Consider the following 26,033-nt stretch of genomic DNA (forward strand, 5'->3'; position numbering starts at 1 on the left):
TCACTGTATGAATTATTCTTAAAATACAACGAACTGTGCTGAAGCTTTTCTCAGATCTGTAGTTTGTGCCTCCTGGTCTCTGAATGAGCTGGTTAATATTGAAGATCACTTCCTTAACTGGATTCATCACAGTCATTTAAGTGAACTTAACAGAAATACATCAAACTGTAATTCTAAAATTCAATTTAGTTCCTGAGGAGGCACCAGTAGACCCAATCAGACCAGTTTCATCAGCAGCAAAACTAGTAATAGACAAACACTCTGACCTGTCCCAATGTTTTAATGACATAACTGATCTGAACCAATCAGAATGAGAAGACATGACAGTGGTTTGCCTGCATGTTAGTCTGCAGGGCTTTCTGCTGCTTTGAAATCATTTGTAGTCTAGTCTGGGTTAATAAGGTATCCGTACCCATCTGCTACTCTCCTCTGACAGAATGGATGACGCCAGCAGTAGAATCATGCAGCATGTAGTCTCGGCACTATATAAACTATAGCATTATAGTAACTAATAAACACTGGTTCACTCTCCCACCTTAGTGGTTTGCCTTAACCTCCCAGGAATGTGTATACAGAAACCACATAAATGAATATTTGTTCCATAAACGAAAAAGAATAAAACATCAACAGGCTCTTGAGTTGGGTATTTGACCAACATCTGATTAAAGCATCAAAGAATAAAAGTTCCATGCAACCTTAAATTCAGTATTTTTCTGTACTTTAGAATGTATGTTAGATTTGAATTTCTGATTTTGTCTTTCAGTGTATCAACAGTTTATTTACAAAAAAAATCTTGAGGTGTATTACGAGCAACGATTATTAGATTATTTATTGAAAGCCTTAATTTAGATATCAGAAAGGACAGGACTACACAGACACCGTGTTTATATGTACATACAATCTTCATGACAGCAAAATAAATCCTATCCTTTTCGACAACTACTGCACACACACATACATACTCACACTGATAAAGTTCCTGTTTACTCCAGTTGATGAGGTCACACCCTCCATCAGGAGCACACTGATAGAGCTGTGACATCACTGAAAATGCAGATGTCTCAGTTTTAAACTGGCAGAGGAAACTCTTGGGTTTACTGCACTTTACTTTGTAGTACTTCTTACTGCAGCTGCAGTAACTTTTCACACTGATATTTTAAACAAAAACCTCCATCTTATGATTATTAAAGAAGTCTACCATACAGTGAACTGGGGGCCCCACAGGTCCAGGAGAGCTCTGGTCTAGATAGGACTTGAACAGCTGACTCACATCTGTTTTTCAGTTGCATCTCATGTTTTCACCTGGTTCTCCTCAGTACTGTTTCCTTTGACCCTAACCTGTGGACACTCTGGTCAGTGAACACAGCTGTGTTTTTGTAATTCTGTGTCATCTGAAAAACAAAGGTGAGGGTCAGTGGACTCAGCTGTGTTTGAACAATCGAAAGATGATTGAGTCTACACACACACACACACACACACACACACACACACACACACACACACACACACAGAATTGGGTCAATTATTCACCTGTTATCCATTCATTGTTTTTTCAATCTCTGAAATATTAATATTTTTTAAAATATATTTTGTCATCAGATTGAGACTAAAACATCTGACTTAATGAAAAATAAGTTGCTGTAGTTTGTCTGGTTCGGGGAGGACAGTTTTGTGTGGATCAGTTATCGAAATTGATTTGCAAGGTAGATGGGACAGTGATTTATGCAATTACACACACATTAAAATAATAGGACAGGAGGAGGTGTCATTGGTGGGTGTCAAAACAGAATAAACTAAGAATTCAAGATTCATTTTAGTAGTTCAAAATGCAAACTCAAAATACAATAATAAGGCCACTACCAAACTGCTGTTAATAATTAGGCAATACAATGATAAGATACCGCTTACAATGATTAGAAAGCAGGAAGGACATCATTTCTGTAAATTTAGAGTAATAATATATGAAAACACGGGCAAATAAGCAGGAATAAAAACTGTTAAAAGGTTACTGTCTTGAACAAAGATGATTTAACAGTGCCCTCTGGTGGAAGCATACCGAACATTACAATACACTCTGATTTGCACTCATCAGCGATAAATAACAATAAATCAAGCAATCACAAAATAAGAACTTATTCTAACAACAACCAGCGTAGAATGGCGGGAATATTTCTTTTAATATTTAGTTTCTTATCAAACATCATCAAAAATGTTCACACGCACTTCTTACATACAATATAATAGAATATTCACACACGACATAGTTTGTATGAAAGTACTGTATGGACATATAAGTTCCGAGCTGAGCTGTATAGCTCAGCCAACATGTGAGAATACTTCCGGCCACAAATCCTCTGTAATCTCAGAATTAAAAGTATTAATACCTCTTTATAAAATAGTCTGTAAAAGTCTTGCATTCCATCTTAAGTTCAGAGAGTTTTGTTTGTCTAGATTATGTTTTAAGTGAAGCAAAATATTATAACATGATCATTGTCATCATCTCATGTACAACATGCTTTATCTCAATTTATTAAGCCTATTTATTGTTTTAATATATATATTTATGCATATACAGTATATTTTTTAAAAGTTGAGTGAATGGGTTTTTAACCTGTTCTAATATTTTGTGCTTTCTTCACTTATCGTTTTTATTGTATAGGCTATTATTTTGTGTCTTCTCTTCTTCCCTAAATGTTCAGTAAAACAAAAACTGATTATGTGTCACAACAATAACACTGTGTCTGTGATATCACTGAGGTCACACAGTACTTTTACTCACATACAGGTTTGTTCCGCTGTAAAAGTTCAATAACAGTTATGTGGGAGAATGACACAGTGTAGGCAGGCTGACCTGCACATTATACGCTTATTACGTTTTAAATCAATTTATTTGTGAACGAAGACATAAATGAACGAAGAAATGAATAATAATAATATAATAATAAATAATTGTTTTCTTCAAACAATAGAGGGTTAACTGAGTTCGTCTGTTGACTGAAGATAGGCTATTAGAAAGCGAACCTTGAGTCGATATTATTATTTTGTCACACATTGATCCTGAAACTTAAGGACTAACCTCAGGCAGCTCTGTGACGCAATTATAAAAAAAAATAAGTTAGTAGAATCTAGTCGCATACAAGCAGACTTTAAAGATTGTAAACATAAATATTTTTTGTAAGTAGGTAAGATATGAGAGGCAATATTACTTAAAAAACTGCGAGAATGTTACTCAGTTCAGTTATACTATTATTAGTTAAAATACACATAATCACACTCCAGAGACGAGAAAAGGCGATTTTACATATTTAGTAAAAACAACCTACTATTATGAATACTAATACAATCATAAAAAGACGAACTTTAATCAATAAGCTTTAAACTGCTCGGTGTCCGTTCCAGCTGACGCTTCACGACACCTCGCGACATTTGAAGGTAAAGTGTGGGTTGTCATCACGCCGGCCAATCAGATTTCATGCACCGAACAGGCTGCGCAGCTGCTCAACCAATCACAGGGCGAAGAGGATCTGGACAGTCCGCCGCCTGCCGCATCTGGGCCGCGGTGTCCCTTCCACTCTGCCCGGTAACTTGCCGCTCCGTGCCGCTTAGCATCAGGGACGTCGTTGCAGCGGTTGCTAGCCGACAGGCTGCCGCTGCACTCCGGCTGGGATGTGACAGAGGTGCAGCAGAAATAACCGACCGACACAAATTCTCACTGAGGGCCGAACCGACACAAGCAGGACTGGTACGGGTTGAAACGTAAGTGTTTGCAGTGAAAGTAATCTCCGTGATTTGAGCGTGAAAAGACAAAAACGAGGTGGGTTGTGACTAAGTGGATGGGCGGTGTGTATGTGTCGAACACGGTGTGTGTGTGTGTGTGTGTGTGTGTGTGTGTGTGTGTGTTGTATGAAAATCTGCTGTGACTCGACATCCACCCAGAGTCGCCGCATATGTTCACACCGAGGCCAATAGTTGGCAAATACCGGAACAAAGCCGGCAATGAACATCACAATTAGGGCGGGATACCAACGGAAACGCTGCTGTGGTGACCAGAAAAACACAGGAGGCCCGAATATCTGCTGCTCTTCATCCTTTTCTGCTTCTCTTCACCATCTGCATCTTTTCCTCCTACTCTTCATCCTTTACTCCTCTCTTCATCCTCTCCAGCTCCTCTCCCCCTGTCTTCCTCCTTTTCCTACACTTCTTTATCCTTTACTCTTCCTCCTCTTCAGCCTCATCTCCTCCCCATGCTGCTACAATATCTTCCTCTATGCACGGATTTTTTGATTTGTATTGCATTGTGACTGCATTTTATTTTGTGCACTTAACTCCATTTGCACGTAGAAATAAAAAGTTCTATTAGGACATTCCAGCTATGCTTTCAGTCATACCGTTCATACTTTCTAAAATATTTAATGCAAAAACTCCATTCAAACTTAGTTCACATTTCAAATTGAATTACATTTTCAGCCCTTCAAAGCTTTAACAACAAACCAGGCCTATAAAAGTAATGGACGTGTCCACTGTGACATCATCCATTGGTTTGTTGACTGCCTTTTTGAATTGTCAAATTCAGTATTTTGCTGCGCCATGTTTGTTTTCTGGAGCCAGAAGTGATTTGGACGTGAAGGTGGCGCTGGAGAGAACAATCTGTGCCTTTGGCTAATTAATTTGCTGGAGAATGACCTAGATATCAGATCGAGATTCTATTTGTGGTGGCTGCTAAATGGAGTTGTTTATATGAAACCATGTAAGCCAAGAGATCTTGTGGAAAGTGGTCAACTCGTTGCTCGCTTGCCCAAGTCTCAGATAAGAGAGCGACAGTTTACCAAAAAGCACTGGGTGACTGAAAGTAACCAATCTTCTCATCACCATGGCCCACTGTCTGCTCTGTGGGGGAAAATTCAAAAACAATCCTGATTCCTTATCACTGGCTGCCACTAATACATCAATGTATGACTAACAATAAACAAGTTAACAAGCAAGGTACAGTGATGAAAGTCAACCATCACTGCTTATAAGTGCTAACCAATTAATAATATAATGCTAGATTCTCACTCAAAAAGCTGGAGCACAGACTTGTTGGTCGGTCTCTCAGTACAATAAACCCAAAGAAGCCATATCATTTGTCTGTTATATGCATAAAAGAATTCCCAAAAGGCACCAACAACACAAACACGGCCAAGAGATTAAGAACACTGACTGAATTAGCTGTGTTGATGTCTGGCACACTCACCTGTCACTCAAAGTGTCCACGCCCCAAATTATGCATACATTTTAGACTTGATATAATTTTAACGGGTGAGTTATAAATACATTTACCCCCAATACAGTTGCCATGAATTGAAAAATGGGAGTTTGCATTGGGGCTAACTATGGCGGTATGTACCTCAAAAAGAAATATATTTTCTTGTGATGTAATTGCAATTAATAGGTTAAAAAGTTGCCGAAATAACAACATCATGAGGCATATTTGTGAAAAGTAAAAATACAGGCCTGTCTGCAAGACAACAAGAAAAAAACTTTTAAATGTTGCTGTTGAATGGAGGTTGGTTCAATAATTTCTGATGCATCCCAGGAAGTTGGCTAAATCTAAACACTGTTTGGCTTTTGCAACACAGCGTTGCTTAAGTTGAGAAATTGGAACATGAGTGAATTTCTGTATGAAGCAAATTTCTCATTTTCGTGTCATTCACATTTTACCATTGACTTTCTATGTAATTTTGTTGCCTGAAACATTTGCTTTTGGTCTGAACACACTTTCAGCCTCAGAGGTTCACACTTGATAATGCACAACCATAAATATTGCTGTGCAGTTTAGCACCCAGCCATTCACAAAGCTAGGCAGTTTAGCTCCCATACATTAAAGGGATAGTTTGGTTTGTTTGAAGTGGGGTTGTATGAGATACTTATCAATAGTAAGTGTAATACATACAGTGGATGTCGGTCAGCGGGCCTATATGTCGCTGCAGATAGGGTCAATTCCAGATGTAATTTATCCACTTATAAGGACGTCTCACCTAAAAATCAAGTGGTATTGATTGTATGCTATATTTGAATAATTCACCGCGTTTCACTTTTCATTCTTTATTTTGCACTTCTTTGTTTGGACTGCAACACATACGTGTTACTACACCTTCAGCACAGTGTCGGATCAGCTGTTTGTGTCAGCAGTTTGTAGAAGAGACAATTTACCAAAGAAAATACAATATTATGGAAACGACAAAGTACACACAAACTGTGTGTAGCCTAATTATTAAAAAGTATAAGTATTTAATTAAATAACATAAAATAAAATATTTTATTGATCCTCGGGAGGAAATGAGAGTGCAGGTTAAATAAAAACAGGACAAAAACAGACAATATGGAAAGCTCACAGTATAACAATAATAATAATGATAATAATAATAATCTTCATCTTCATTATCACTGCATCAGCAGGAGGAAACAAAGAATCTGCTGAGTATTTGATGGCAGAAACACCGACAGGCAGACAGAAATATATATCTCTCTGGCTAGATAGAATCAGTTGGAATGGAGCTCTGTTGTGGTGGTTATGGTATTTGTTGTAGCAGTAGTTATATTTCTGAAATACAATAAATAATATAATTGTATTCAGGTTTTCCTCCCAGACTGCCCTCCTCTCTTCTCTAAGTGAAAGGTTTTTACTGTGACTTTTTACAGTCATTGTAGCGATGCATGCTTTAGTTTAGTTTATGTCCTAGAACAGGGACTACTGAGGGGCCAAGCGGTGTCACATACCTCAGAAACATCAAAGTACCTGCATGTTCCTATGATAATTGATATGTTTTACTTCATCCCTGATTTTGGAAAACAACAGGAATGGGATTGTGTCATACTGACTCAGAAATAATGAAGCCCAATTTGGCATCTTATTCTCTTAAATAATTAAATAAATAGCCTGTGTGAAAAGTAATTTTAAGTTTTTTACTACTCCATGAATAACAGCAGTTATGAGTTATAGTTATTATCACTTTTATGTAAGCTATATATTAGACCTGCATATACCCATAGTCTGTAAAACAATACAATTTTGGTTTAAGAGTGAATATTTTACTTAATTTAATTTGTATAGTATTCCTTTTTAAAGTTAGAATACATTAAATATTATGTTTTATTTATTAGCTTTATATTTGTCATTTTATTTGGTATTTTATGTTTCGTTTTGTTGTATTGTTTTTCGTTTGACTTTGTTTTATTATGTTTTTATTTTGAAGGACAATCCGCCGTTCTTCCGTTCTCCGCAACCATTTAATCCTTTCCCACAATGCTTTGTTTCCACGTCCCCTGCTTCCTGTTTATTGTGACCGTCTCCACCGGTGAAATTTTACCGTTTACGCCGCCGTGCCCCCGCCGAAAGCTCGGTGAGTAACCGAATCCTGAAATATTTCCCCCGCCAATTCCGGTTACCGTCGTTTATTCCGAAGGTTTGCCCTTTTATTTTGACAGTTAACGTTCGGGGGAGAGAAAATCCCTCCTCTGCTTCCTCATCACTGACACTGAGCCCGGCCGAGCCCCGGAACTCCACTCAAAAACTCCACAATTTAAAACAGTCTCGCCTTACAACGAACGGAGAATAAAATCAAAACGATTTTGGACATTTTAAGAAACAATGGATTCTTGTTACAAATTCGGCATTAAGATAACCCCTAAGGAGCTCTAAATTTTGATATAATGACATCCTTTGTAATGGATGCCCTGCCAGCAACCGCCCTCCGCGGGATTTTAAGTGGGAAGTCAACTCGGCTGTAATGAGGAAATCTATCATATATGTTGATATTCAATAAGGGTAAACTGCTTCTTGTTCTGTTTGATGCATCGTGGTTTTAAGAGTGAGTGAACAGTTTGCCAAAATACAATGCTCCGTCTGTTATTCAGTTGCTCCCGGCGAGCAGACAGATGTTTGAACGGAGTTCGGCGTGATGGTCTGGCTATGTTATAATACATTATGAAAGTGTCTCCGTGCAACTAATGTGTGTTTTTGTGATAGCTCCAAACTGACGGGCTTACGTGACCTTATAAAGCTCATACAAAGCTCATCTCATTTCCTGTAGACTGACAGGAGGTCAGAGGTCATCTGTCTTTATTATGTACTGTGACATCACAGAGTACTGACCTTTAAGGGCATGTCAGCATCACTGTGTGGACCATCTCACAGGTAGATCTGTTTTTTTTTTTCCCTGAATATGTCGAACAATTCATCACAAGTGGCTAAAGTTCACAGAGGGCTGCAGTAATTGATTATTAATCAGGTGATCATTATTCATCCGTTTATCCATTTGACTCTTAATGCCTCAATAATGTCAACGTTAGACGTTCACAGATGTGCAGTTCACTCTTATTAGTTCAAAGGGTCAATTAATCTTCTACTTCTTAACTTCTAACGAACAGCCTCAGAATCATCAGAATTCTCTAGAAAGTTGTACTACAAAGCATTTCCCACATTCCCACTTGCAACATTTACCAGATCTTCTGTACAACATGGAGCTATCATGTGCTGTTTACTTCAGTCAGGTTGTTTGTCAGCAATAAGGATATAAAGAGTGGAATCATGCAGAGAATTTGTAATTAATATACATTTATTTTACCACACTGCACTTTTAGTGCTTCCTGTTTATTTATAGTGTCACAAGTGCATATTGTAGCGCTCTTACCTATAAAATATATATGGAGTATTTCAACAATATACTGACGAACTACATGTCAAGCTGTTTTCTCACATGAATCAGGTACAGACATTTTACAGACTTGCTCTTTCACACGTCGATTGCCTATTTTGAAAGCGGTTTCAACTACTCTAAATACACTGTTTGGTTTAGCGATGGGTGGCACCTGGGTGGAGTGTGCAGGAGGGCTCATACATAATTATGACAATTTTTTTGTTTATCGCTATAACATGTATTATCAATGAAAGAATGGAAAACAACATACAGGCGAGCAGAAAAACATTTGAAGTAGCCAAACTCTGTGTGCACTACTTTATCAACATCCCCACTTGCTTTCAGTGAATGTTACAGACAATTACCTGCTGTGTTCACACATTGGCTTGTTTGGACATCACATGGGACTCATACTTGGGGGTTGGCAGGTTAAAGTCTGTTTTATGTCCGGATCAACTGATTCAGACACATAATAATAATAATAATAATAATACATTTTATTTGAAGGCGCCTTTCTGGGCACTCAAGGACACCGTACATAGATATATATATATATATATATATATATACACAAAATACACATACACACATGCATTCTCACATGAAGCTCCTCTGCGGGGCTGTGGCTCAGTGGTAGACTTGGCCATCTCTTAAGCCGCTTTCCTACTGGTCAAAAAAATCTGCTAACTTGGGTAATTATCGCCTCGGCTCCGATCAGCATTGATGGGAACACACCCTTGTTGACATGCTAATCTCCTACCCCTTTCCGGCGCGATGCTATGCCCCGTCGTTAACTTTTGTGACTCCTTGTCACCACAGCTACAAATTCCACCCGTCTCCATCCAAGCAGCGCTTGAACATGGTTCCAAATTTGTCGGCGCTGAGTTTGATAATCAGACTGAATGAGTAATATAAAGACCTAACCACCGTAACATCTTCACTGTTTACTAACCCTGTTTCCGGCGCGTTAGACGGTGACGCAGCAGAAAAGAGACCAACAGGAGTATCAGAATCAGAAATACTTTATTAATCCCCGGGAGGAAATTCGGGCGTTACAGTTGCTCTGACACAGAAAGTATAGAGAAATGTATGGCATAAGTACAAGTGAGAAAAAATGTCAAATATGTGCATTCTATATACCCTAAAATAAGAGCTAAAGAAGTGGATCTATTGTGATTTAAATATGAATGCCAGAATTAAATATAATTGAGAAGTGGATCTATGGTGTTTTAAATATGAAAGCCAGAATTAATATAATTGCCAGAATTAAATTAAATGCAAAAATAAAGTTAAATACAAAATAAGAGTTATGATGCAAAAAAAGTATTAAAAGTAAAATAAGTAAATAAGTAAAATATAAAAGTAAGTATACTCCACTGGGAATGGGAACAGAGGCAATCAGCATTTATAAGTGGGTCTTCCTGGGTCTGAAAAACCTGTCAACATGCTCAATTTAGGTGGGAAAGGGATATTATATATATATACATATATAGGAGGGTTGGCGGTGTGATCCCTGACTGCTGCAGGATACATGTCGAAGCATCCTTGGGCAAGGCACTGAACCCCAAATTGCTCCTGGTGGCATAGCCTTCGGTGTGTGAATGTAATTAGTGCTGATTGACAGTTTGGCACTTTACATAGCAGCCTCTGCCATCAGTGTGTGAATGCGTGTGTGAAAGCGCGAATGTGACATGTAGCGAAAAAGTGCTTTGAGTGGTCGCAAGACTAGAAAAGAGTTCTGTAAGTGCAGTCCATTTACCATTTATCTGTGTAATGTCCGAACAGCCTGTTCAGGAGTGGTGAAATGGGCTTTGTTCTGACACTGTCCTAAAATAAAGGAGACTATTTTTTTGGTTTCTGACCTAATCAAAGTCAAATTGTAAAAGAATGTAAAGAAATAAAGTAAAATAATTACATTTGATCTGTTAAAAGTACCAATAAACTAAACAATCTGCAATACCAAAAGTGTAAATCAGGACCAGTTATAATCTGAATTTATCATTCTTTGTATGGATGAAATTAATGTGATATAAGTAATATTATTAGGAGCAAACAATAGCCCCTTTTACACTGCCAATTCAAGGCAGGATTATCACGCCGCTTTGTCTTCCATGTAAACCATATGGAGGCACAAGGGTGGGGTGAAGTCGTTCCACCTCTGAGCCAGCATCAGAGGTAGTAACAGAGGTGTAACAGAGTCGAACCAGTGCCGTGTGTGAAGCATGCGGCGGCTTCGCGCTGGCGTTGCCTGGTCCAATGTAAAATGGCAAAGGCTGCAGAACGGTGGAGCTTCGTTACAGCGCTGAGGCGGAACTGCAGTGTAAAAAGGACTCGCAAGAGAGGAAGACTGGAAGTGGGGGTAGATTTTCTGCATCACAAACCAAATGCGTGTAGGTTCTGGTGCTACAGTTTGTGCTGCTGTAACGGCATGCTGTTGTTCTGTGTTGGTTTTATATATAACGTATTCCCTCAGCTGAGACGCTATGATAATATCTTCAGGAAAACAATCAGTGAAAAGGTTGTACTTTACAGCTGATTTTACTGTTGGAGCATTACAGCAGACCTCTATTGCAGGTTAGGTTTGCAGCATCAGTTACCATGGCAATGCCAGTACTGATCCTACTGTGTCCGTTCAGAATATTTCTATATTCATATTCAAATCTAATCCAGCTGTTTATTCACCTTTTTTTCTTCTTCTTTCTTCTTGTTATTCTTTTTCCTTCGTATTCTTATTCTTATTCTGAATCTTTCTATGCTTTTATCAATCAAATTCAATCAATCAAATTTTATTTGTATAGCGCCAAATCATAACCAGGGTTATCTCGAGACACTTTACAGAAAGAGCAGGTCTAGACCGACTCTTTGTTATGTTATTTAAAGAGAGGCCCAACATGAATCCACCATGAGTAGCACTTAGCACTTATGTCCTCCTCCTCTTCTTGTTGTTGTTGTTCTTTGTCCTACGACTTTTTCTTGTACTTATTTATCTTCTTTTATGTCATCATCCTCTTGTTCGTCATCTTTTTCTTCTCTTATGTCCTCCTCCTCAGGCCTGTAGCTGCTCCTCTGACTCTCCATCCCCTCCCCTCAAAACTCAGTTCAGGATGGAGGACTCTGAGACGGAGCTGGTGGTTTCAGAGTCAGACGCCCTGGGTGCAGACTTCATCACGGTGGAGCTGGACACGCAGCCCATTGAGTATGTGGTGAAGTGGGCGGAGGTCGGCTCCAAGTTCACCATCTCCTGCGTAAAGAAGGACTCAGACGATCCATCGGACCTGACGGCTGAACACCTGAAGATCGAGACAGACGAGGCCTTCTTCGCTCCATACGAGGAGGTGTACCCCTGCGAGGTAACTGAGCAGAGTGTGGAGATTAAGACAGACTCAGACGAGGATGAGGAGGACACCGAAGAGGAGCAGGAGGTGCTGGTGGAGGCGGGGAGCAGTCGGCTCGATGGCGACTTGGACTCCGACCAGGCCGACTTCGAGCCGGATGAGCGACAGTACCGTTGCAGCTACTGCGGGAAGTGTTACAGCCATGCCTCCAGCCTGTACCGCCACCAGCAGACCCACACTGGGAAAAGCACTGGGGCAGCGCCCCCTACCAAACGGGCGCTGGAGCCAACTCACCAGGACGCACGCTACACCTGCCCTCATTGCGGGATGAGCTTCAAAGGCAGTAGGTCTGTATTCACAGATATGAGTCAATACTGACCGACTTCATTCTTTAACAATAATAAGAATGATAATAATATAACAAAACAATTGATTAATCTTTCAGTTATAAAAGTCAACACAGGCTTATTAACTTGACAAACAATTATGAAAATATATGAAGAATTGTGATGAAGTTATATCTATAACAATGATAAACCTGGACATTTGACCTATTATGGATAGCTCTTACAGCCTATCACAAAGCAGAAATCCTGACACAGCCAGTTAGTCTGCTGGTTTTAGCTTGAATGTGAAGTACACACTGGTGTACACATTCACAAGGGTTGCACAATAAATTGCAATTTCATTGTTATCACGATATGAGCATTGATAATATAAACATTATTTTTTGTAAGCATTATGTAATTATAAATGCTTATAAATATCATTATAGAAAAAAATAATGTGTTGATAAATCATATGGCACAGCCTTTATAGCCTCAAGAGGAACCTTTAGTGATGTCATGTACTGTGGTTGAACACAGTCCTCCATCTCCAGCCATCCTCCATCTCGGTGGAAACAGAAAGTAAAGCTGCAAGCAAGCAGTTCCAACCAGATGGCAAGCATTTTTTTCATTTTTATTTATTTAATGAAATGAATGAGTTCTTTGAAATGATTAATTATGATCAACAATTTCTGTGTTTCTATGTCTTAAAGATACAATCTCAAAGACTTTGATCTTTGTGTTCTTGACATAAATGTCACTGCAGACTCATCGTTTGAGATATCTGAACACCATTTGGACCACTTGGTTATTTAGTAGCCGAACAATGTTTGTGTCAGCTCTTGAGCTCTTGAATGAAGACTTGTGGAGGTACTAATGTCAAAGACATTTCCCATATTTTAAAGAACATATCAAGTGATGGAATTATGATTTGACCTTGGATTAAAGAAACCTTTTGTCACTGGCCCAGCACAATGTTGATAGTTTGCTAAAATGTGTAAATATTGTAATTTAAGAAGCAAAATTATGTAGTGGAGTTAGGCTTTTCCTCTTATTATTTATGGCACATCTTGTTCCCAGCAAGGTATGATGTCATGATAGTGTGCCCAATTCCTCAATTTTATAACATCGAAAGCCCTCATAGACTCTTATTGACGTACTGCACGTGTGATGTCATTGAAGTACAAGAGAGTTTAGTGTAAAGGTTTTAGGGTGGAGATTGGGATTTGGCCAAAGAGATTCAGTTAACCGTCACAGCCAAACTGACAAAGTATGACAAAGGGTATAAAGGGAGTCTGTTGTAACTTTTTGTCTGTGGTGTGTTTTTGTTCCCATCAGGATGTTGGGGAGTCACCTGCGGCTGCATGGGAAGCGGAGGATTCACCCCTGCAACATCTGTGGAAAGGAGTTTAACCATAGCTCCAGCCTGTCGCGCCACCGCCTCATCCACAAGAAAGGAAAAGGCCTCCCCAAGGACGTCACCCTAGGCCCAAACATGGCCTCTTTGCGCCACTCTCTGAAGGTTGGCAGCAAGGACAAGAAGACCAAGAGGCAGCAGCAACAGAGGCAGCATGTGGCAGCCGCCATAATCCAGAGTACGGGTGGCGATAAGTTTTATGCCTGCCCGCAGTGTGACATGAGCTTCAGGACGTCCACGCAGCTGTCCAAACACCAGGTGACCCACGTTAAGGAGCTGCTGGATAACTACACGCCTGGCAAGGAGAACCTTGGGGAGAGCTCATCTGACCTCAAGATCCGCCTCAAGCTCTGCTCCCGCGACAAGCCCAACTTCTACACCCTCTGCAAGAAGAACCGCCGCCGCCGGGGGGGGCGGGCAAGTAAACGGAGCTCTGCCATGTCTGAGGAAGAAGAGGGGGTTGAAGGAGGAGCTGGAGCTGGTCGCCATGGCTGCAGCCAGTGTGGGAAGCGTTTCAGCCACGCCTCCAGCTTGGCACGACACCAGCAGACTCACAGGGCGGTGGATGGCATTGGAGGGGTGAAGCTGCAGCAGCACCAGAAGCAGCTTCAAGTCAAGACCGGACTACCCACCGCCAAGACCAAGACGTACACCTGTGCCGCCTGCAACAAGACCTTCATGCACTCATCCAGTTTCTCCCGCCACAAGAAGGCCCATCTGGAGGAGGAGCAGCGGGCCCGAGCGGCCGCTGTCAAGCGCCGGAAGAGAGTTGTCTTAGATGAGACTGCTCCACTGGAGTCTGACTCCGAGTGACATCACATGGCTCTAGACTCGGGTTGGCCTGGTTCTTGACCTGTTCTGGGTTGGTTTTGAATCAGCACTGATTGGTTCTGGACTGGTTAGGACCAGTTCTGGTAGAGTTCTAGTTTGAAAAGTTCTGGACAAGTTCTCCACCAGTTCTGGAAAAGTTTGGGACAGATTCTGGGCTACTCTTGGCAGTTTGTTTGGCTAGATTTCTGGAACTGGAACAGGTTGACTCTTCTCTGGTGTAGATATCAGCAGGACATCCATATATGATCCTATGGTGGGGGGATCTCCACATATGGTCATATCCATTTATGGTCATCACTGACCATTAGATAATTGCTCTAAAGGATGGGATTAGATTTAAAGTGTTACCCCGCCCCCCCCCACCCCCACCCCTCTTTCACCAATCTTTTAGGTTGCACAAGGACCTGTTGGCTTTCATTCTGTCTTATCTACACTCCATTTCCCATCAGCCAATTTGGGGGAGAGCTGGGAGCTACTGGGAATCAAAGTCAGCTTCTCTCCTGCCTGCCATCCGCTCCAGGACATGTCAAGTTGATTGCTTTCAGTCAGAACCCAGAAAACACAGAATTTTGGGAGGTTGGCTCGCCACAGAAAAGACGGCAGTAAAACCTGTAGATACAGTTTAGATTAGCTTTGATGCTGAGATCAGACTGTGGAAAGGAATTTTACGGAAGTTTATTCACAACAAAACTACAGAACGCTCGAAAGTAATGTAAACAGCTAACCAGCATTAGGGAGCAACAACCAAACTCTTTACGTTTTTATCTCAAAATTCACACATTTCTGTCACCAAACATTCTTTTTACTTTTTATTTGTTCTGTAGTTTTAAGGAAAAGGTCTTTCACATTTGTACATAACTGATCTTCCGTAATCAAGTAGAACTGCTTATAATGATCTGTTAGTTTTTAATTTTTTTCTGTCCAAACCCAAAAAATATTCAGCTCACTGAAATACAAAACATAGAAAAATTCTCATATAATGACCTCAAGATTGATTACTTAGCTAAATTATTTCTAAACCATAATTAGTTGATAGAATAATCAATTCAGCCCCTCAAACTGAAATTTTTTTCTCATTAGTCTTTCTGCGTTCGTAGTAATAATAATCAGTTGTTAGAAGCTGGAGACAGGTTTGTTGTTGGTAAACCTCCGTACATGTCTGATCTGTGTCAGGACTGAGCCGGTTCAGAGCAGAGACTCTTCCACTGGTCTCCATGTGCATGACTTCCCAAGTTCCTTTGTGGTTTTCATCAGAGTGATTTTGATTGGCTGAAGTTCTCGCTGACGCACCGTTCTGATTGGTTAACCGTTTTGTAGCTTTGATATTTTTAAAAGGTTAAAATGTGAAATCTGAGTGGACAAGCTGCTTGCTCAGACCTGGCATTCCTCCACAGTAACATTTGCATGAAGACTATAACCTGCAGCTAGTCAGCCACATTTATAGTTTTCCAGCTGTGTGGTTGATGACCGATCTGCAGCGTTTGACGCTTGGATGTGTCATACATGCAGAGCAGTGTTGTGGAGGTCGAAGAGAAACTGCACTTCTTATTTATGAATTTGGAACAATGTTGTAATATATAAATATAAATAGTATTTAAATGTGATTGACCACTTAAATAAAGAAAACAAGAGAGCACCTAGCCAGGCATAGCTGTCCTCGTTATCGTAGCAACACCACCACCACCACCTTCATTGTTAAGCATCCTCATCAACAGCTGCGAGCAGAAAACGACTTACTAACTACAACACCTACCACAGACATCCAGATTTCAAAAGTAAAAGCCCCTAAATCAGGTAATAAAAAAGAAAAACAATTCTGTTTATAGCAAAAACAGATATATTTTATTTTTTTGCAATAACCTGACCAAAACAAAAATAAACAAAACAAAAATCCAACATAAACAAGGTGTTCCCACAAAGGGACATAATTTGGGTGTTTTTTAGTGGAATTTGGGCATAAACAATCAAAGACATAATTTATTATTGGTTATTTGTGAGAGCTGACACGAAAGCAACAAGCTGTTTCCACAAAGTGAATGTGAGATCTTGGGACATTTTTGAGATTTCAGCAAATTTGGATCTGGACATCAGGCATCCCTCCAAGGAGACGTCTGGACCGACATGGACGAAGCAAAAAAGAAAAAATCAAAATGGTCTTTATCAGTTGTTTGAAAAGTTTGCAGGCACAAACACGCAACGGCTGTTTCTAAAAAGTAAAATATGTGACTAATTAGGAAGTCTGAGGTGACATCAGTGTGGATCTACACAATTTAAGTCTGGATCTGTGAATGGAACTGAAGGATTGATTCTGTGACATGGACAAGTATTCCTCACAGTTGGAGCAGCTTCAGCCAAAATGACCCCATCCCCCCTCACTTTTCCCCCCCTGCTTGTCAAGCCGACTGGCAGGAGTGGAACCTTTGAGTTTGTGAATAACATTTTACTGTGTGAATTGGATTTAACTTAATTTAATGGTGACCTATTTATAAGTGTGTGTGTACGCACAAGAACCTCCTGAAGAAAATGAGAAAAACAAGTTCCTCCTCCTTCTCCTCCTTCCTCCTCCTGCTCTTCATCCTCCTGGTTTGTGTTCGGGCCTTAAAGATGCCATTCTCCTCTTTTTTTCCAGTCTTGCATTTTGATCCATGTTGTGTTGCTTTGTTTTCTGTTCAGTTCGTGGTTCCTGCAAAGCTTCACCCTCAGATAGAAGGTTGTTCGTCATTGTATTGTGTTTGCCAATAGAATAAATCCAGTGGACATGTATTGTCTTGTGTTTTGTAATAAACCTTTAAAATAATTTGTTTGTGTGTGCGCGTGTGTGTGTTTGCGTGTGTCAGTTGAATTTGTCATATGGAAGCCTAGAGAGGATATGAAACCTTTTTTAAATCAGATTTTCTTACAATTACAAGAAAATTAGTCTTGTATCGATGTGCTGAGTGCTGCAGTTCTTCACTGTCACTACAAGAGGCCAATTTATAATCATGTCAGTGTTTATCAGATCTTTAGTCACATATTACTCGGTGTTCTTGCAGAAGAAGGTTCCTGGTTCGGATGTAGGGGGGCTTTCTATGTGGAGTTTGCATGTTCTCCTGCATGGGTGCTCCGGCTTCCTCCCACAGTCCGAAGACATGCTCATTCGGTTCATTGGTCACTGTAAAAGAAAAATTTTCCGTAGGTGTGTATGTAAGCGTGAAAGGTTGTCTGTTTCTACGTTTCAGCCCTGTGATTGACTGGTGTTCAGTCCAGGGTGTACCCCGCCTCTCACTCAATGACCGCTGGGAGGCTCTGAATGGAATGGATGTTCTTGCAGAGTGTTGCAGTTGATCACTGTGACCACCAGAGGGTAGCAAAGAATAAGAGGAGGATGAAGGTGTAATGAAATGAGTGTTCATTCCCCCCCTTTGGCCAGAGTAAGTAATTGCTGCACTCTCCATCGAACACAGCCAGTGAAAAATGTCTACACAATGTCACAGACATGACTTCATGACTGTGTCCCTCTGAAGCAGCAAAATAAAAGGAGAAGACGCTGAATCCAGTTGACTTTGAATCTGTAGTTCCAAGGTGATCTAAAACAACGGTTCTCAACTGGTCAAGCCTCAAGACCCACCACCACCATCCTCCACACTCCTGAGACCCGAATTTCTGAATTTTTTCAACCACACAAATTTCTTTAATGGAAAAATGAGAATGGACCTGAGACAGAACGAGACATTATACACAGTATGTCAACATCACAAAACACAGCAGTATAATAGTCAACCAAAAGGACCAGCATGTGGCAGTGCATAAGAGGAAAATATTTACAGAATATTGCCTTTACAGAAATAAACTATAGAAGTGCAACATAAGTCCAACTACTGTAGGGCTCATCAAGTCTCAAGAATGTAAATGTAGCTGTAACTGGGATTACCCAATCAGTGGATACATGGAGTGTGAATAAACAACACTACTACTGCACACAGGTCATAGGAAACCCATCTCCTTCTAAATAAAAGCGCGGCATAGACTTCACGTCAATTCTTGTTTTTTTCAAGCACACATCCGAGACCCACCAAAGACAGCTCTGCGACCCACTTTTGGGTCCCGACCCACCAGTCGAGAACTACGGATCTAAAAGATGAGGAAATACATCTGAAATTAAGTAACATGTCAGCACAGATCATTTCTAACTGTTATTATTTGGGTCATTTCCTCTATATTACAGATGAGTATAACCAGTAATCTGTGTCACATACATAGGTGTTCAACCATGATATCACTGAAAGACTATCAGGAACTTATTTTCACGAGACCCATCTCTGTCTTTGCCCCAGTGGGGAGCCTTTTGCAATTCTGGACAGGAAACATTTACTCACTACTGTGTGAAGGTACATGAACATTACTTTCTGCTGCTTATACTTCTAACTCAAAGACATATTGTACTTTTAATGCACTACATTCAATGCAAGCATTTTCATCCCCCTGGCTGAACAGCCCTCTAGTCCAATGAAAGTTAGGTGGAATTATGGGATTTCACCAAACTATTAGAACTGAGTATAGACTGTATTTCAAAAGTGTATGTAGCCAAAGTGGCGTCACCTTGAAGCTCATGTTTGCATTTTGTACTTCACCATTTTGTGAGGTTTTTTGCTTTGTTTTATTTCGTTTTGTTTTGTTCGGCAGAAATCACCAAATTTGGATGAAAGCTTGAATACTCATTGCTGCATTTCTACCCTGATTGACAGTTATGACATGGTAGTGGCTTATCAACGACAAGTTACCATGCTCTAAAGCATACCCAGCTATTTCCCTTATTTTACTCTTAATGGAACCATAATTTACAAAATGAGCATCATGCTGTATTGAAAAAGACTTGAAACTACTGAATGAGACCATAAACACATGGACAAAGACAATAAATTAAGTGAGATTTACGAATGTATTTCAATACAATCAGACCCCTGGCTGCCCATTAGAAAAACACTTTAGCATTGGCTTCACATTTCAAACCAAGAGGCAACATCCACTTCTTAGTCTGTGGGCACTTACAGGTAAAACAACATCTATGAAGGGTGAGTGAGCTGTTATTCAAGTCAGCATTAATAAGCTGGCAGAAGTGAACTATGTGAAGGAAATATTTATGTTAACCTGTTTGATCATGTGTTTAAATTTCTTTAATATTATGGAGTTAATAATCATGGGATAATCAGCTAAGGTTAATTTTAAGGATATGTATTGTCTACTCCTCTCCAGGGTCTTGTGCATGATTTACTGTTGCTCCTTCTGTCCTCGAGAGATAGTTGGTGGCCTTGTCTGGGCTGAGAGCTCCAGGGCAAGGGGTAAACTCTAGATAGTCAGGCGCCTCAACTAAAGTCATAACAATAACACCTTACTGTGTCTCTGTGAGAGGGAGTTCTTTCTGTAATGTATAACATACTCTGTGAACCTTGAGTCTGTGTCAGTCAGTCAGACAGCTGCGTTCTGTGTAGTACTGGTCTGACCCAGCTCGAGTGGTTAATTGCTTTTACTCATCTTTTAATATTCTTCAATTAAATGACATCAAAAGACAACTTTGTTTCCCTGAGAACTTTATTGGTCTCGTAATCAGAAAATTGCCACCACAACTTGGCGACGAGAATGGGATTCGACGCCTGATCGGACTCCGTCGGACTGGCAGAAAAGCGCAGCTGACCGCCCTGCGGAGCCCGGCCAGCGCTCGGATCCTATCGAAAGGGAAAAGAACCAATCCAAAACCGCGTGCAAAGAAACAATACAACGGTGAGAGAAAATTTTAATTAATTTTGAAATTTTCCAATGATGTCTACTTGTTGAGTATTGATTTTTGAGTAGGCTAAAGGTTACCGGTAAAAGCAGAAAAAGCTTAAAATCCCACGGACCGTGTCGCCAAGGAGAGAGTCCGGCTGACTCGTAAATGACTGATACCAAGGTCGTTTATTAAAGTAGAGAGAGGGCTTCACGGGGTCGGTGATAGACGTGTCATAGTACTTAACAGTTAGTTACTGGAGTCAAGCCAGCCTCCACTTCGAATAACACAGTCAAGCCAGCCGCCACGTTTTTTTGGAGTGCGCATATATGCTCGGCAGTACGGTAACAGCGTGACAGAACTGATTTCAAAATAAAAGCGACTTTTCATTCTCAAATTGAAATTGAATTTCAAAATAAGAGCCCTCTACAATGGCTTACATAAAATAATTTTCCTCTGATTTCAGATTAGGATTAAAACGAAACTTTCTGTTATCACACACTAAATTCACTTCAGGGTGATAGTATAACACCCCAGGGTGTCACTCAGAAACTATCAGGTCATTCTGATGTGGAATTTCAAAATTAAAGCCCTCTAAAATGGGGAATTTCAAAATTCAAAATTAAAGCCCTCCGAAATGGCTTACATGAGATAACTCGCTCTTGATTTCAGATTAGGATTAAAAGGAAACCTTCTGTTATCACACACTAATTTCACTTCAGGGTGATAGTACAACACTCCAGGGTGTCACCAAGAAAATATCAGGTCATTCTGATGTGGAATTTCAAAATTAAAGCCCTCTATAATGGCTTACATGAACTAACTTCCCCATCATTTCAGATAAGGATTAAAAGGAAACCTTCTGTTATCACACACTAATTTCACTTCAGGGTGATAGTATAACCCCCCAGGGTGTCACCCAGAAACTATCAGGTCATTCTGATGTGGAATTTCAAAATTAAAGCCCTCTAAAATAGCAAAAAATAGCACTTTTCCCCTGATTTCAGATGAGGATTAAAAGGAAACCTTCTGTTATCACACACTACTTTGACTTCAGGATGATAGTACAACACCCCAGGGTGTCACTCAGAAACTATCAGGTCATTCTGATGTGGAATTTCAAAATTAAAGCCCTCTAAAATGGGGAATTTCAAAATTAAAGCCCTCTAGAATAGCAAAAATGAGCACTTTTCCCCTGGTTTCAGATTAGGATTAAAAGGAAATTCCTTGTTCTCTATCGTATTGAGACCATCTCTCCACCCAGGTGGCCAATCACAGTATAAAAGCACCTGTGCGCCACACCATCACTGGTCTAAATTTTGATGGAACAGATCCCCAAGCGGCCTCGAGCTGGAGAGATAGTCTCTTTACTCAGAGAACCAAGGTTACACACATGTAACCGTCCGTTCTCTATCGTATCGAGACTATCTCTCCACCCAGTAACATATTTCATATGTATGGGGACTCTGTAAGACACACCGTGAGGGGATAGAGCAGAGTGTCCTTCGAATGAGACGTCACCGCCACCAGGAGTGCTCTAAAAATTTTTTAATGTGAATTAACTATTTACAAATGTACACTATTTACACACCCTCAGGCTAACAAGTACCGCCAAATGCAGGTACTGTTGCCTCCAGCCCTGATGCCAGACGCTACCATGACTTGTGAGCCCCGCAAGACGCCAATGCCCAACTATATGGGTGGAGAGGCCACTCAGATCAGCCCACGCCAGGCTGACTGACAGAGTTAAAATAACACTTCTATCACTGGGTAATGCCAAGCACCCCCTTCCCCAAGGATGTGCTTGCAGTCACATTGATATTGTAAAACCGGGCAAACGTAGATGGGACAGACCAAGTGGCAGCTCCACAGATCTCACTTAGAGATGCGCCGCGCCACAGTGCCCAAGATGCCGCCATGCCCCGGGTTGAGTGCGCTCGCACCCCCGGAGGGAATGGAGCCCCCGCCCCCACATAAGCTTGTTGGATAGCATCCACAATCCAGTGGGAAAGACGGGCTTTGGACAGTGGCTGACCCAGAAGCTCTTGCTTAAAACAGACAAACAACTGGTCTGTTTTCCTATGTGCCTGTGTTCGGCGTATATACACTTCAAGTGCCCTGACCGGGCACACCAGTGAGTGCCTGCTCTCTCCATCCTCTGTCTGTGCAGAGTAGAGAGACCAAAGTTCCACCCTCTGACTCTGCTGAGTGTCAGAAAGAACCTTGGAGAGGAATTCGGGGTTCAGCCGCAGGACCACCCCTGCCCCCTCAGGCAGGAACTGACAAAGGTCCTCTTGTACTAAGAGAGCCTGTAGCTCCCCCACCCTCTTGGCAGAAGCCATCGCCAGCAGAAGGGCGTTTTCAAGGACAGCCACTTCAGCTCTACTGACTCCAGGGGCTCAAATGGGATCTTTTCCGAGGCTTGCAGGACTAGCTCTAGATCCCAGGGTGGAAGAGACGGCCTACAAAGACGGCCGACACGTCTCCTAGCCCCCTTGAGGAACCTGGACACAAGGTTGGACATGTCCTCAGACAACTGGTATCTCCTTACCCGAGCTGCTTTGACTGCAGCCACCATTCCCCCGAGGGCGGAGGGTGACTTTCCTGCATCCAAGAGTTCTTGCAGAAACTGCAGAATCTCAGGAGCTGAGCATGTAAGAGGGTCTGTTTGATGCTCCCTGCACCACGCCACAAACGCCCTCCATCTGTGTGCATAGAGTGTCTGGTTGATGGCGCGCGAGCTCCCTGCAGAGTTTGTACCACTGACTGTGACAGTCCCATAGCTAAGAGCTCAGTCCTCTCAGGGGCCAGGCCCAGAGCCTGAGTCCCTGGGGAAAGGGATGAACCAGAGTTCCTGTGACAGTAAGTCTGGTCGACTGGGAGTTCCCACGGAGTCCCGTCCAACAGTGCCGGGATATCCGAAAACCATGTCATGTGAGGCCAATATGGGGCCACCAGGATAAGTCTCACTTCTTCCATTCGCACTCTCTGCAAGAGGGATGGAAGAAGGCTGAAGGGGGGAAAAGCATAGAGGAGACTGCGTGGCCATGGGTGGGCCATGGCGTCTGCCCCAAGAGGAGGATTGTCTCTCCCTAGAGAGAAGAATAGGGGACAGTGGGCAGATCCGTGATGCGAACAGGTCGACTGTTGCTCGTCCGTAACGACGCCACAGACCTGCGACCACCTGAGGATGTAGTCTCCACCCTACTGGGTCTGGACCTCCCCTGGACAACTGACCTGGACCGCTGCTAGATTGTCCCGCCCTGGCACATGTACCGCCCTTAGGGATTGAAACCTGGGGTACGCCCACAGCCACAACTGGTGTGCCACTTTGCAAAGGCGAAGGGAACCCAAGCCGCCCTGCCTGTTGATGTAGGCTGCTGCGGTCACACTGTCTGTTCTTACCAGAACGTGCTGGCCTTGAAGGTAGGGGAGGAAATGACAGAAGGCCAGATGGACCGCCTTCAGCTCCAGAATATTGATGTGCTGGGCTGTGTACGGGCCACGCCAGCAACCGCTGATGCCGTTCCCTTTGATCACTGCTCCCCAACCTGTCAAAGAAGAATCCGTTGCCACCAGATAGCGATGCGTTATTGGGCCCAGTACACTCCCCCTGCCTATATTGTCTTTGTTCTCCCACCAGCGGAGGGCTAACTGTAACCGTCTGGTGATGAGCACAGTGGACTGCAGGTGACTCTTGGGGCTCAATCCCAGACTGAGGAGACACCTCTGCACTGGGCACATATGCAAGAGGGCCAAAGGAACAGCCTGCACTGATGATGCCATGAGCCCCAGGAGGCGAAGACACAGCCTCCATGTAACCCTGGCCCCCAGTCTGAAATGTGAGAGGCAAGCTTCTAGAGCCAGCTGTCTCTCTTGCGTCAACATTAATAATGCAGTCCGGTAATCTACTACTAGGCCCAGGAACTGCATCCTCTGTGAAGGTTCCAGCCTGCTCTTTTCTTGATTGAGACGCAGGCCTAGGTGCTGCAGGCGTTCCAGCAGTATGGACAGATGAGCTCGACACTGGTCCTCTGAACGTGCACACAGGAGCCAGTCGTCCAGATAGTTCAAGATCCTGATCCCCCTCTGTCGCAGAGGTGACAGAACTGCCTCCATGCACCTGGTAAAGGTGTGGGGAGCTAGTGAGATCCCAAACGGCAGGACTCGAAACTCGTATGTCTTGTGGTTGAAGACAAACCTGAGGAACCGCCAGTGCCCTTCCCAGACGGGAATCTGGAAGTAGGCATCCTTCAGATCTATAGTGACAAACCAATCCCTTCTGCTGATTGACTGTCTCACCCTCGGAACTGTCAGCATCTTGCATGGCAGACGACGGAGATATTTGTTGAGTCCCCTGAGGTCTAAAATGGGGCGGAAATTCCCATCCTTCTTGGGGATGAGAAAATACCTGGAATAGAACCCAGCCTGCCTGCTGCCTTGTGGCACCTCCCTGATGGCTCCCTTCTCCAACAGGGTGGAAACCTCTGCCTGGAGTACTGTCTTGCATTTCAAATCGAACACTGTGAGGACCGTCGGGGTCCTCGAGGTAGGAGGTCGACAAGCAAACTGAATACGATACCCCTGAATCATGGTTGAAACTACCCAAGGGCTCGCACCCAGTGCCCTCCAAGCTGCAAGCCGCACCTGATTCAGGCAAGCCGGTTCTGGTATAGTGTCAGGAGCGAGGCGGGGCTTGGGTTGCCCCTTCCCCTGAGCCCCTATTCTCTGCCTGCCTTTGCCCCTAGCTTTGTTACGCCGAGCTTCTATGGTAGCCCTAAGGTCACCCGAGCCCCAGCTTGACCCTTGCGTCTGTGCAGGGGGCCTGGACGACTGTCCACTCCCCTGCCACCTGCGGCGCCTGACCAGTGCATCGGAAACTTCCCTGGCACAGCGACGTGCTTCCTGGGCCTGCTGTAACATGGTATTAGCCCCAGGACCAAACATGGCTGAGGGATCAACTGGCAGTCTTAACAGGCTGCTCTGGTCTTCTGGTTGTAATCCAGACTGGGACAACCATAACTGGCGCCTTGTCACCCAGAGAGATTCGATACCCTACCCTGCAGCTGCTGCCTGCTCTGTCATCAGCTGTGTCATGACAGATGAAACAAGATGCAGCTCAGAGACAAGGTCTGCCCTGTGTCCGACATACAGCTCACGTGCCAGCTGCCGGCGATACAGTGCTAATATGGACCCAGTATTAGCCAGCTGTGCCTGGACTGCCATAGTCCTATGCACTTTAGCCAGCAAAGCGTCCAGCATCTTACATCCCTTAGTTGGCAACTAGTTTTCCCTAACACAGAACTAGAAGGGAACATGAGAGCTGCAATGGCCTGGTCCATTAGAGGCAGGCCAGCACAACCAACCTTCTCCCTATCCTGCATAGCTGACAACTGCCTAGAGGACTTGGAAAATTTGAGCGAGTCATCACCCCCTCCACATCAGAGAGGAGAGGCACCAGAAATGGGGCAGGCTGTCTCCCCCATCCATCATCAAACCATGATGGGGGAGGTGCCTGACCTGCTGTGGGATCTATTCCCAATGCTTGGGCTGCTCTTCAAATCAGGTCTCTGAATTGGGAGAGCACGCTGGCCCGTTCCCCTTCCTCTGGCTCATGGACCACTTCCCCTTGCCCTAGAGGAAAATCACTATCTGAAGAGTGAGATCCTACCACATCCACCTCTTCAATATCCTCCTGCTCCT

The 26,033-nt window shown here is 42.6% G+C and overlaps 1 protein-coding gene and 1 pseudogene across 2 annotated transcripts; one reads left to right on the forward strand and one right to left on the reverse strand.

Moving 5' to 3' along the window:
* The first annotated feature begins 3,555 nt into the window (after positions 1-3,555).
* LOC138589050 (zinc finger protein 135) lies at positions 3,556-17,378 on the forward strand. 2 transcript variants are annotated; one of them, XM_069659329.1, is made up of 3 exons: positions 3,556-3,756; positions 11,729-12,360; positions 13,678-17,378. In XM_069659329.1, exons 2-3 carry the CDS (start codon positions 11,783-11,785, stop codon positions 14,567-14,569), a joined length of 1,470 nt encoding a protein of 489 aa, XP_069515430.1. In that variant the 5' UTR covers positions 3,556-3,756; positions 11,729-11,782; the 3' UTR covers positions 14,570-17,378. The 2 variants fall into 2 exon arrangements, with proteins under 2 accessions (XP_069515430.1, XP_069515429.1); XM_069659328.1 differs by lacking the exon at positions 3,556-3,756 and adding an exon at positions 7,316-7,382.
* Positions 17,379-22,877: 5,499 nt separating this feature from the next.
* Positions 22,878-25,253, reverse strand: LOC138588882 (uncharacterized; annotated as a pseudogene).
* Between the last annotated feature and the right edge of the window lie 780 nt (positions 25,254-26,033).

The sequence above is a fragment of the Semicossyphus pulcher genome, unplaced genomic scaffold, assembly GCF_022749685.1.
Source record: "Semicossyphus pulcher isolate SPU_LCO1_2020_fin unplaced genomic scaffold, fSemPul1.0.p SCAF_12, whole genome shotgun sequence".
NCBI lineage: Eukaryota > Metazoa > Chordata > Actinopteri > Labriformes > Labridae > Semicossyphus > Semicossyphus pulcher.